The sequence below is a fragment of the Ambystoma mexicanum genome, chromosome 3p, assembly GCF_040938575.1.
Source record: "Ambystoma mexicanum isolate Mex_15411 chromosome 3p, UKY_AmexF1_1, whole genome shotgun sequence".
Lineage (NCBI taxonomy): Eukaryota > Metazoa > Chordata > Amphibia > Caudata > Ambystomatidae > Ambystoma > Ambystoma mexicanum.
Window position 1 is genome coordinate 572,403,142 of NC_090925.1, and position 13,577 is coordinate 572,416,718.

Genomic DNA, 13,577 nt, shown 5'->3' on the forward strand with positions numbered 1-13,577 from the left:
TCCCTTTCCCCCACTTTCCCCAGAAACTCAATGTCTCCAGAGCTCTGGTCCTCTTAAGGTTGGGCACTGCAACAGCCTCTTCAACTAATCCAGAACAGGGCTGCGAGACCTATCCTTGGCCTCAAGCCCAGGGACCGGATCTCTTCAGCCCTAAAATCTCTCCACTGGCTCCAGGTTGCTGCGAGGTTCAAGTTCAAGACCATCTGAAACATCCACAAGCCTTTCAGGGGCCAGGGACCCCACTACATCCAACTCCCTCTCCCGAAATACCTCCCTGCTAGAGGCTTCCAGACTTTTAGCTCCAACTCTCTGCAGATCAGATGCTTTTCCAAGCAGAGAGTGGGGAGTAGATCTCTGTACTCGGCAGGAGCCTCCCTCTGGAATGGCCTCCCAGCCCCTCTCAGGCTTGAGCTGGATCTCCTTAAGTTCCGGAAGCTTCACAAGACCCTCCTTTTCTCTTCGTCCTTCCCTTTGCTCCTCCCCTGCTAATGCCCCCCTCTGTCACACTGACTGGCTTCCTGGTTCCTTTTGAGCTCCACAGAGCACCAGGCCCTCCTCGCCCAGTCTTCACCCGGAACCCTCTCTCCAGCACCCTGTCTTCCTGTTCACCCCCCCTTCCACCCCACACCTGCACTTGCCTTTCCGGGCCCCTTTCCCCTGACATGCCTGATGGGATGTGCAATCCCAACTGAGCATGGGCCACACCGTCCCCACACTTAGCATGTGGTCCTCACTCCCTGCACTCCCTGCATCCCTTGGCACTTGCCCACCTGGCCTCCCCTTAGCACTTGCCTTGCCTCATGGGCCATCTTCTTCCCCTCCCCCCGCACTTCATAGAGCCTCTTGCCCGGCACATCACTCCCTCCCTCCCTAGCAATATACCTTCCACACCTGCCTACACCTGCCCCTCTTCTCACTCCCTTCCGCCTGCACTTCTTGTACCTGCATTTGCACAATCCGAATGACACTAGAACCCTTACTGTTTTCTTTACTGCCCCCCCTTTTGTCTTGTTGCACCTTGAACACCATTTACATATATTGGCGCTTTACAAATAACCAATAAATAAATAAATAAACCCATTCTACAACTGCCTAGAATCCATAACATGGTTGCCCTCATGACTCGACTAAGTGCAGCACCCTGTTGAACTGCACAAACCTTTCAAGTGCTATGCAACGACTATCACAAGAGATTGTCTGCTGCAAAGGCTACAGTCTGTGCAATATAATGACTACCCTTAAGAAATCATCCAAGAGCAACACACAGGTCATCCAAGTAAGGAAGGCATGGTATCAAACTGGAAGACATACATAAGTGATCACAGTTCAAGGGTGTTTATTGAACTTCAATTGGGTTTGAAAAACACCATTCTATTCCTAAGCTAAAGATGAGAGCAAGCTACGACAATCAAATAATAGCACAGTCCTAGTCGAGTCTGTCAAAATAAAAAGGGCCTATACTAATAAACCTATTGCCAATCCTTACTTCTAAATACAAATAGTGTGGGAAACAATGTTATGCAAAAGACAAGTGTTCAAGAAATTATATGTCAGGATGTTCAAGCCGTTGGCTTCCCTTCCCCACTTTTTCAGCACGAGACAAGGTGGCTCACTCGAGCTTAGCTCACTATCTGGCTTTTCTAGCATGAGGATGCAGTTCAAAACCTCAACATCAGAGCCTTGGGTGCCAAAGTCTCTTTGCCATTCAGAATATCTCATCTCCGATGGCCTGATGCAACACAACAAACATTAAAGTTCCTTTCTTCTTAGGGTTTCACATATACAACTTCACAGGTGATTTACTGTTGCCCTCCCCGTGTCCCCCTCCACTGGGCTCAGACCCACTTTAACACAAAGGGCCTCATTAGGAGTCTGGCGGTAACCCTGCTTTTGCTTCCGGCAGGTTGCCGCCAAACTCTTGACATTTTACCGGCACCTAGCTTGCCGGTGCCACTGGGACATTACAAGTCCCGTCGAACCGGAAAGCTAGGTTCCCGTGAAATCCCATAGGACTCCATGGGAATGGGCCCACGGAAGCACCGGCACCATTGTTAACAGTGCCAGCGCTTCTGTGAAGAGTCTGCCTACCATGGCTGCTTCGCCCGGCAGGGTCAGACCTGTCAGGCGCAGCAGCCGACAATGTCGTAATGAGGCCCAAAATCTTCAATTGGCCTCCCTCCGCGGGCTCGGACTGAGTTTATCTAGTTTTCCAAACTTTCTTTACTTCATCAAAATCAAAGACTTTCGACTGTGTGCAGGATTTTGCTCGACCTGTCGCAGGACCACTTCAATTCACACTTACTCATTCTCCTCTTGATATAACCTTTTTCTCACTTTCACTTTTGCCGCTTCTTAGCTGGATACCTTACAGAGGCCTTCGATTAAGCACCAACGCCATGCCAAACCACTCTGTCGAAGGTATTGTATCTTGCTTTTAAAGTTCAATCACTCATCAGCAGTTCAACTTTACTTGCGTCTCTTATCACACGCATTTTAACAATGTTCATTCCAGCGCTCGTCATACAATGTTGCTGCTTGCAACCTTGGCTTCAACACAGACCGGTCTTGTATTGGTCTCCCCAACTCACCAGCTGTGTGGATTTCACTGACACTGCTTTGTTCTTAGAGCCAAGGACGGTACTACAGCAGCTGCTGCTTCTCCCTGCCTTGATTATTGATGCTTGATTATTGATGCGGGATGGCCCCAGGTATCTCCGACAAACAATGCAGGATACTTCAGCCTGGTTTCCTGGTCTTGTGCTTTCTATTCCCGAGGGTTCTGGAAAGTAACAGTTTCTTGTTGAAAAGGTCAAGGGAATTTCCCTCTTTGCGATCCCCTTTTGTCTTGCCGTCTTTCTACTCTCATTCAGCTACCATCTTGAAACTGTGTTTCCTTGTGAGCTTTGCCTTGCTCAGAGTGTGCTCTCATGCTCCACCTTTTACCCGTGTGGGGAGGCTTAATGGAAGTCAGGTGTGTGTGATGGTCAGTAATTGCCTGACCTTGCCTGACCATTGCATTGGGAAAGGTCAGGTATACTTCTCAGGTGTTAGTCTGTTTTCTCCCATAGCGGGCTGTCTGTGTGAAGGTTTTGGTGTTGTAAAAGGGGCTGGGGTAGAGTTCCTAAATATCCTACCTGGTAGGATGGATAAAGGTGTTATAGGGAAGGGGATACCACGTCTCTCCATCAGGTGTACCACTCCCATTCCCCAAAGACCCCTCTCACCCATGTGATCCTCCCGCACTGGCCCAACCCAGGAACTGGATCCGAAATCGATGGCTGTGTCCTGGCCACCTGGATGGCAGATCCCCGGGGACAAGTGGGTGAGACACCTTCTGCATTCTCACACCATCCTGAATTATTCCAAGTGCAGAACAATGGCCAACTGCTCAAGTCTTGTAAGTGTAACATGTTGGCTACCCTAATGGATATTCACAGGGCGAACCCTTGGCTACACTTATAAATCATCTAAGAGCAGAAGCAATGGCCACCTTTCTAATGGTTCTAATGATGTGGTTAACACAATCGTCACCTTCAGAAATACCTCCAGTGCACATAGTCGACCACCCAAATCCATCTTAGTGCAATACGTTGCCCACCCCAAAATACATCTAAGCGCAATATATTAATGTTAGGTGGATTTTCATTTTTATGTGCAATTTTCTTCACATGCATGTGCCCCGGTACTTTTTGCTGGCCTACTGTATTTCTTGTCACTTCTCCTGTGTGAGTGGGAACTTTTTTCCACGCTAACTCATTCTTTTACCCAAGCACGTAACACCATCTTCTGTGTCCTTCAAGTCACTGGAAAGGAAAGAGAAAAGGGGTGGGGAGTTGCTTTCTTGATATGATCATTTTACATTGTTCAAATAAATTACTTTATGTTGCACCTCAGCCAGTCTTAAAAATTATTCTGGGTTTAGCCATACAACTCAGAGATTCTCAATATATGTTCATTTATCGACTGCGAAAAATCTCGGGATTCTGTCACTTCTGCCCAGGGGGGAGCCTTTCCGAGCGAGTCTAGGGAGGTGAGCCTGGTATGCAGTACCATCCCTCTGGGGACAAGGACTCCCATTATATTGAAGAACTCCCTAAACAACATGTCACCAACCCATCTTCTGAAACATCTAATGGAAGAATATATGAAGAACAGACTAGAATCTGTTATTTCCAGCCAAGCCCTTTAGTTGTACCTTTAGAGAAACACTTATATGGTACTGAGATGAAGAAGATTACTGAAGGAATACAAAGTCATAAATATTGGAGGCGGAGACCGAAGAAGATTACTGGAAGAATACAGTCAAATATTGGAGGCAGAGACCTAAGAGGAGACACAGCCCGGGAAGTTTGAATCAGCTATGTTAGGGAGAATTCTCTAATGCCAATTTCCCTTACCTTTTTGAGACCCCCAAACAACTTTGCTGGATTTGTAGGATTTTAATTTTTACCTAGAAAGAGTGTGATCCTTTTCTCACACTCTTTCATGTATTTTAATGTGTGTTTTACTGTTGTGTTCTTCGGATATGAAGTTTTAGACAACGCCATAGGCATCATCTTTTTCTTGTGCGTCACACAGCACCTTCAGCGCAGTGGCACAGGTATGTCTTTCAGACTTCCCAAGGTTTAAATACCTTCTCTGGGACTGACGACTGTCTCCCAGTGCATGTAAAGTTAAATTGACTTTGCTAGTCTTTTTAAAATCATAGATTCAGCACAAACTATCTTCCTATAGAGTGCTGGAGGGGTTGCCTAGCATCCCCTATGTATAAAAACTCATGTAACAGTCAAATGTTACCCTTTTCTCTTGAAATGGCTGGTGGCAGAGGTCTTAGAACAAACTACCATGATTTTTCCCGACCGTGAACACCAGTATCTAAAAATCAGGTCAGCCATGTTTTCCAATATGGCGCCCAAGACCCCTCTGTAAAAACAGACTCTGGTCATCTTTTTTTGCTGTTTCTTTTAGGAAAGGTCCTTCTAGTGTTTGTCTCTGCGCGTCAAACCAGGTTTGGTCCCTTTGTTTGATGGCCTTTTGCTGAAGCACTCCTCTGGCGCTTGAGTGTCTGGAGTGGACAGGATGTGAGGGAGGTGCCCGAAACCCCCTCTGCTTAGTCTCCTAGGAGACCTGAATGTACTCTGGTGTGATAGGCTGGCTGACTGTCCGGCAAGGACAGCCACCCTGCTTGGTGAGTGACAGCAGGGCTGGAATGGATGGGAGAAAACTGTTTAAAAGCAGGTCTCTGGGACTTGGAAGGCAGAGTCGACCACTGGAACGAAAGAACTGAAGACGAGCTGAAGGAAGACAACTGCTGCAACTCCTGGACCGTTGGTTTGCCCGGTGAAGCCCTGCTACAGGTCCCAATTGCCTGAAACTCCCTCCACAGAGAAGCCCCTTCAAGGACGACTTCTTCCCTTGAGCTGGTGGGAACAACCAACTCGCAAGCCACCTGGACACCGTCTCCATACTGGTCGAATTTTCTTCAGAGTGCTGTTGAAAACCGGATAGCCAGTGAGAAGGATACCAGTTTGTGGACTCAAAGGCACTCACACCTTAAAACCGACGATTAGCCAAGCTTGTGGCTTCTTCCCTGGGCAGTGCAGGAACCTCCCGACGTCGTCCTTCTTGTCCCCATGACTGAAGCTCAGGAACAGCGAGATCTGCAGGAACTGCCAGGAACAACTGCCTCAGCTACAGCTTTTCTTCATCCCTAAAGTACTGTGCAAACGCGGTGTGAAAATCCTTTCTGCCGCGGTGAAAGTTTGTGAAACTTTCCCAAGTTTGGAGTTTTGTTTGCTCCTAATCCACCATATAACTCTTTTTCTGGCAAACTACTTCTAAGAACATTGGCAAAGACTTAACCGTTTACTACTGGAACTGTGCTATCCTATCCAAGACACTGAACCATTGACTTTGGCCCAGGCCTATTGAATTGAATTGCCTCTTGTAGTGAACTGACTTATTTGCCCTGCCTCTGAAAGTAATTGTGTTTTGATTAATATAACCTTTGTCTTTCTACCCCTTTTGAAAGTTACTGAAGTGCCATTTTGCTCCCACTTCAGGGGAGCCTAACTTGTTCAGAAATGTATTGGTTGTGTACTGTAGTGTATTATAGTGTGATATTGAGCTGCTTCTTGCAAGTGGAATGTTTTCTAACTAAATGTGTAAATAAATGTATATTCTTTTACCAAGAAACCTTGAGTAAGAGTTGGTTTGAACTACTGTGATTGCAAGTCCTTTGTGTAACATCTTGTACTGCTCACATCCCTCTTGAGATACGTCTAGCTGCTCAGCCACTTCTACCACATAACTGTGTAGCACAGGCTTGTACCAAAGGAGAGATTGTGCTTACACCTGTAGTCTTAATTGTGCGTAGTGTTCCCAAAGGGTACTGCATGTAATTCTGCCTAACAAGCTTGAAGGAGCAAACAGTGAAATTTGGATGCTCAGTGTCTTAGGATAGAAGCCAGAAAGCAACCTCTGACACGTGGCACAGGTAAGGAGAGAGGATGCAGAAGACTGAAGTGATTGCAGGACATCCTGAGCTCGAGAGACGAACAAGAGGTGGTGTTACCACATTGCAGTGGACCAAGAGGTCCATGAGCGATGCCGATACCATTTTTACCAAGGTATTGTGAAGTGAGCAAACCAACAGGGAAACGAAGAAACCATCAATCATGCTGACAAGGGAAGAGAGTCCCAGCATACTGGAAAGTAATCCAGGTAACGAGGTAGAACGAGAGACCCATGAGGGGCACCAGAGATAATAATAGGAATACTCATACTCGTCCCAGTAAAAATGAAGGGTCAATAATATACAAACGGAGAGATAATCATTTTTGGAACCCTCATCCCAGTAGAGGCATAGTATCAATGGTATATAAAGAAAGCAGAAATCCTTACTGGAATGCTCACACTCGTCCCAGTCAGCACAACGTGTCATGGGTACATGGAAAGACAAAAAAAAATCAATGCAGGAGGGCTCATGTTAGTCCGCATCAAGAAACATCACTGAGAATGAATGAAAGTCAAAAGAATCAATGTTTGAGTCCTCAAACTCGTCCCAATCAAGGAAAGAAGTGGACATTGAAAAGAGAGAAGATCTTTTGTTTAAATAAAGAGAAAGGAAAAGAGCTATATTGCGGAAGTAAAGAGACAGTTGAGCCCTGGAATCCCCCAATATCTGAACTGTAAGTTTTAATAGCAAGAGTTGCCAAAAACGACCTAATGGTATACTATTGAACTGAACTGGGTGAAATCATTCTCCTGTGCCTTAATTGTTCAAATAGTGGTACGGTCAGCATCGCTTAATTTTGGATATTGGACTCTAATTTTGATTTGGACTAGGAAGGCATGGTATCAACAGTAAGACAGACAAAAGTGACAGTTTATTGAACTTCAACAAGGGTACAATAAACGCCTATCTAATCCTAAATCTACAGATGGGAGCAAGCTACGACCATCAAATATTAATAACGTGTCTTGTAAAAATGAAAAGGGCTTATCCTAAAAATATCTTTTGCCACTAAATACAAAGAGTGTGGGGGTAGTGTTTATAAAAGAGAAATACGTGATATGTCAGGATGTCCAGGCAGTTGGCCTCCCTTCCCCATGTTTTCAGCATGGGACAAGGCGGTTCACTCAACAGTGGTATTATCTCTGGCTTCTTTGGCATGAGTATACAGTTCAATCATTAGCATAAGGGCCTTCTGCCCCCAAGTCTCTTTACCTATCAAAGTCTCTTCATGCAGAGGGCCTGATTCAACAAAACAAACAATACGTTATTTTCCTCTTACAAGTTCTCAATTCAGGTGGTTTACTATTCACCCTGGGTTACCCTCAGCTGGACTCAGATCCCTTCAATACAACTATCGCCACTTTGGATCCACCTCTTTCGGGCTCAGATCCTCTTTCTCAATGTTCATAGGATATTCTTTCTTGGGTAAATCACAGTTCATCCCGGATCCTCCTCAACCAGGCTGAGATCCCCTTCTTAATCTCCCTCAGCCGGGTTCGGACCAATTTCAGTTAGCATCAACTATCGAAGACTTTCGAATGTGCACAGGGTTTGGCTTGACCGGTTGAAGGACCACTTCGATTTCACAATTCCTTTTTACAATTGCCACCTTTCAATTGGAAACCTGACAGAGACCTTTGAATGAGCACCCACGTGGCGCCAGACCACTATTTACGGTATCTGTCTTGGCTTCAAAAGTTGTTGCTGTTTTGATTATATTTACATCGCTTGTCACATACACTTCTCAGATTTCTCTATACAATATTGCTGTTTGCAACCTTGGCTTCGACACAGACCTGTCTGGTATCAGTCTTCCCAACTCACCGGCTGTGCTGTCTTTACTGGTGCTGCGTTGTTGTAGGAGCCAAGGACAGCACCACAGCGGCAAACAATCCTGCCCGCCTTGCTTATCAGTGTGGGAGAGCCCCAGGTACCTCCGACACACAATGCAAGTTTCTTCAGCTTTAATTCCAGGTCTTATGTTTCTTATTCTCGAAGGCTCGTGAAAGTAACAGTCTTCTTCTGAAATGGTCAAATGCACTCCCTCCTTGCAACCCTCTAAGATCTTGGTGTCTTTCTCCTTGTATTAAACTACCATTTTAGCACAGCTGCTTCCTCGTGTCGTGTGCTTTGCTTTGATCAGAGTGTGCCTTCATGCTCTGCATTTTATCAATGTGGGGAAGTGTGATGGAAGTGAGGTGTGTGTAATGATCAGTAATTGCCTGACCATGCCTGACCATTGTATTGGGACATGTCAGGTATACGGCTCCGTCTGGTGTCCCACTTCCACTCTCCGAAGACCCCTCATCAAGATGATCCTTTTGCACTGGTCCACCCCCAGGAACTGGATCCAAAAGCGATTGCTGTATCCTGGCCACCTGGATGACAGATCCCCAGGGACTAGCGGCGGAGACACCTTTAGGTATCTCACAACTATCACCGATGACTGACTAGCACCCTAGTTAGTTTTGTTAGGCCTCCGCAACACCTAGGCCATCACGTCACCCCTGTGCCAACTGACTCGCTGCACACCGTCCACCCTTCTCCTCCCTGCCACCCTGTACAGCTATACCCCTCCTCTGTGGCCCTCCGTTTCCTACCCAATGCTGTATTCTGTTGTTGCCTCTGAAAAGCGCTCCATTATGCATCTGTACTGTTATATACCTCTGTAAAAAGTTCTGTTGCTTCTTCTCAAAGCTAGGTGTTTGCTCAATAAATATAATAATAATACTAATAATAAAAATAATAAAAAATAATAATAGGCAGGGAATACCCTAGCTTAGGGAAAGTTAGGAATTTTCACCTTTCCTTTAATAAACCAAAATAGTGAGATGGAAAACCTGTGTCAGTGTTTTTCTTCTAACATGCCACACAACCCAAAAGTAATTCAGTTATTGATTCACCAAACCACATACCTATGAACCAATCCACCCAGCCCTCCAGCCATTCGTTTAATTATGAATTAATGTATTCATTCACTGTTTTGCCTAACCTTGCCTTGCACTGGTTGGTTGTTAGTTCATTTGTTTGTTCATGATTTTAAAGATATTCAAATATGCCTTTATGTACGTGTCTTTACATCACCCACTCAACTTCAACCAGTATTAACAAATGCCTGTTACATAAGTCACATACGCACTTAATTGAACATAAAAGATTTTGGAATATTCAATGACGAATTAAGCAAACAGCGGTTTCTTTCTTCATGATTTTTTTCAATTTCAAAAGTGCGCCACACACTTTCTGGCAATCACCTGCTTTACGGGTTTTACTGCCAGCTCAGGCCAAGAGTTGAATGTGCAGACTAGATAACAACTTTAAAGGCAGTGTAGGTATAAAACAGATAATAAAAACTCTGTACTTACTTGGTCCAAATCCAATTGAAAATGCACTCACAAATGCCATCATGCTCAACAAAGTAATCCAGTTCAGAGCAGTATGTTCCTGGAGCCGTGTGTAATTGAAAGGAAAATGTGGGCTTTCTGGTAACACTTCCTTTGACTGAAAGTGATGATCCACATTCAAAGTGTGAGAATATTCTGTAATCCTCATGGTTTCAGTGCTGTTGTACCCTATGTTAGGGCTCTGTGATTCCGTACCCACAAAACTGAGGTTGACCAAGTCTGTGCTGACATCCAAAGGGAGATTTATTAACTTCACGGGAGAATGAACATACACTAGGTTTGAAGAAGTATTTTCAACTTGCAGAAAAAAGTTTGACTTTGCAACATTGCTGCAGCTGTTTTGAGAGTCCAATGTAATTTTGAAACTTACTAAACCGATTCCGGTAATGGATATTGACATCACAGCACATCCAGCAAGTAAGAGGACTCTTCTTCCAGCTTTGTCCGCGCAACCCATGGCGACTAGCGTGGAAATAACTTTCACCACACCAAGCCCAACCGGTGCCAAAATGGCGGAAGAATCTCGCTCAAAACCCACTGAGCTAAATATTGTAGATGCGTAGTAAAGTACATTGGGCTGTCCAGTTAGCTGTTGAAACAGTACCAGGCCAAGGCCAGAAAACGTTCGCATCCTCATGTTGTCTCTGGAACGGAAAAGGTCAAGAAATGAATATTTCCTTTCAGAATCTGGCTCTAATTGACGTTCTTCTGTCTCCTCAATATTCTGCAATTGAATAAGGCCGTTTTGGGTTTCTTGGTCCCATGTGTTTACTTTAGGCGGATTAGATGGGAGGAACAGGATACTAAAAAACTGCACCGCTGTAGGAGCAATAGCCAATCCAAACATGTACTTCCAACCCTCCTTCACATTACATAAAAAATAATTTAGTGCATAAGAGAGTAAAATGCCAATGGTAATACCAGTTTCATAAAGGGACACCAGCATGCCACGTTGATGAGGACCCACAATTTCAGAGACATAGATACAGCATGCCATGGATGAGATGGATATGGCAAAACCTACAATGAGGCGTCCAATCACAAGCCATATGAATGATCCTGACAAAATTAAAGTTAGGCTGCCAACCAGAAGCACCAAATTGCTGGACAGGATTGATGTTTTACGTCCATTATGATCAATATAGATTCCTCCAACCAAGGATGCCAGAAGAGCACCAATTAACAGAGCACTTACGAGGATCTCTTGATCAAAGCACCCAAGGTAGAAGTCTGTCTCAAGCTGCAGGAGGGCACCTGAAATGATCCCAAGTTCATATCCAAATATTAAACCTCCAAGCAGGGACACAATTGTGGATAACAGCAGAACTCGGACACTGAGGCCTAGAAGAGAGCAGGAGATGTAATTTCACAACAGACTTTTATAATAGCATTATACATTTTGACATTTCATATCAGTTATGGAAGATGGTTAATGTCCCATTACACTCAGCATCCCAATGCAACTGATCCAGTTATGTTGTATGAAGTACCACACACAATATGTGCATCTATTATGGAGACAGTGATCAATGTAACCAATTCAAACAAGGTATTTGCCATATGTTGTATATTGAATTAACCTGTTTGACAAAAAAAGGTCCCCAGAATACATGAAATCTCAGACACAAATTAAAAGTAATTTGGTGAAAACCTATTTACAAGCTATGGGCCTCATTCCGAGTTGGGCGGTAACATGGCAGTAAATCCGCTGGAATACCGCCCAACTGAATTACCATTACCGCCACTTGGTCCGGTAGAATTACCGCCGGATCACAAGTGGCCGTGGTGGAGTAAGTCCCCATTTTTCTTTCAGTCCATCTTACTCAATGGGGTTTGTTTGGCAGAATTTCCGCTTCAGTAATTCCTGCCGATTCTGCTGATTTTTCACAGTGAGTGGGAGGATTTACGGCCAGCATTTTTCTCCACTAAATCCTCCACTACAGGCCCAAACTCATGATTTGGCATAGTGATAAAATTAGTGGTAATGGATTTACAGCCAATTTTACCACCTAACGTCAGACTTGTAATGAGGCCCTATGTCTCTAAAGGGAAGGCTGGACCTGTAAATGAAACTTTGTGGAATTAGATTTAAAATAGCTATCCCTATGATCTATAATTCTGCAGGGCATGTACGTCCCTGAGAGTAACACATTATTATTACGTAAGTCCCTGGTTTTCACAGGATCAAATGACATCTTGGTTTGTGAGTGTGTTGTACAATGTATCTCACAGATTTGCAGGGATTGATAAACCTCTTGACCTGCAAAAAACATAGTTTATAAAAAATAAATCCTGAATAGAGTTTTCTTCTCATTAACATGAATAGGAAATGATGTTATTTTCTCCTACTCAGTCCCAAGAAAATAATGTCAATTTAAATACCCAATGCCATTTTTTCAAGTATCACTGTACATACAAAGAAAGATTCTGCCCACACCTCCTGTGAATTAAAATTATTTTGTAGATTCTTCTTCCATTTTCATTTTATAAAATGTATGTGACACTTTAAATGCATCAAGGTGTACTTGCTTTCCAAAATAAAAGTTTCTACCTGGTAGTGATTTCCAAATATTTCCACAGGGAAACCAGAGTCATTTCCAAACAATGTGTCAATAGTGCAGAAGGGAAACAAGATTGTCTAGAAGGCTGCCCTTCTGGAAAAGGTTAGTTTGAAGGAGTGGAGCATCATTTGCAGAGGAGTATTAAAGAGCACCAATGTGAATCTTGGTTTTCCTGAAGAGCAGCTGAATGTTTTTGATGTTGCAAAATAATGAACATTGTGAAGTTGATGTCAAGACATTATAAGCTTAGTCTCACCGCAGAAGCACTTGCTGTTTGTGAATCTCTGTTCAGGCAGGGAAGTATACTCGAGTGGCACACCTTTGACGGAGTAGGCCTGGCATGGGAGTAAACCAGGTAGAAGTTGATGAAGTGCTATAAGTTGGTGCCGACAAAGACAATTTGTGTTGCTTATGGTGCTGGAGCAAGCATTGCATAAAACTGCTGTAGCTGAATTATATTTCTTCAGAAATATTCAGTTGTGGCTCTAGACATGCTGACAAAGACAATTGTTGCTATTGATGAACTGAGAAAATATTCTTCATGTGTAGAGGATAATTCAAAATTTGATTTGTGTTCAAGGAAGAGAATTAACTTTTTATTTTCTTTATTAAATCACTGGAGTGTTGGAACTTTATGTCATCAAGTTGGAGTTAAATAGAACTGTGTTGAACCTTTGTTACAAAGCAGGATTTCCTTATTTCTTTTGGAACTGTGGAACACTATCCTGCTTGAATCTGCGTAAGGGGAATTCACCCAGATTATAAGGAGAGATTGTTGTCATACTTAAGATTCAATTGTTATATTTTTATGTTGCCTTTGAACTGCATGCATTACCTATTTTAATTACTGTATCTACAAGTATGAGGGACAGATATCCTTGGTTAGTGTTTCCTTTAATTTATTTTAGGGAGGGAAATCCTCGTCAGGGTACGAGGCGAGGTGAGGCGTTTATGCAACCTTTTTATATTTAATAAAATGGCAACTTTTGAAAAACCTTCACAAAGTTGTCCGCCTCACATTTCTGACCCCTCACATAATCTAACCAAACATTTTACTGCATAAGTAACCAAATACTGACAAGGGTAGGATTTTAT

At 43.8% G+C, this 13,577-nt stretch overlaps 1 protein-coding gene across 2 annotated transcripts in view; it reads right to left on the reverse strand.

Annotated features, from left to right (window-relative positions):
* SLC2A10 (solute carrier family 2 member 10) overlaps positions 1-13,577 on the reverse strand; it is a 507,763-nt gene that overhangs the window by 285,927 nt on the left and 208,259 nt on the right. For both annotated transcript variants that reach the window (XM_069651300.1, XM_069651302.1), the window contains exon 3: positions 9,883-11,262. In XM_069651300.1, the coding sequence (XP_069507401.1) occupies positions 9,883-11,262 (1,380 nt within the window). The remainder of the gene's footprint in view (positions 1-9,882; positions 11,263-13,577) is intronic.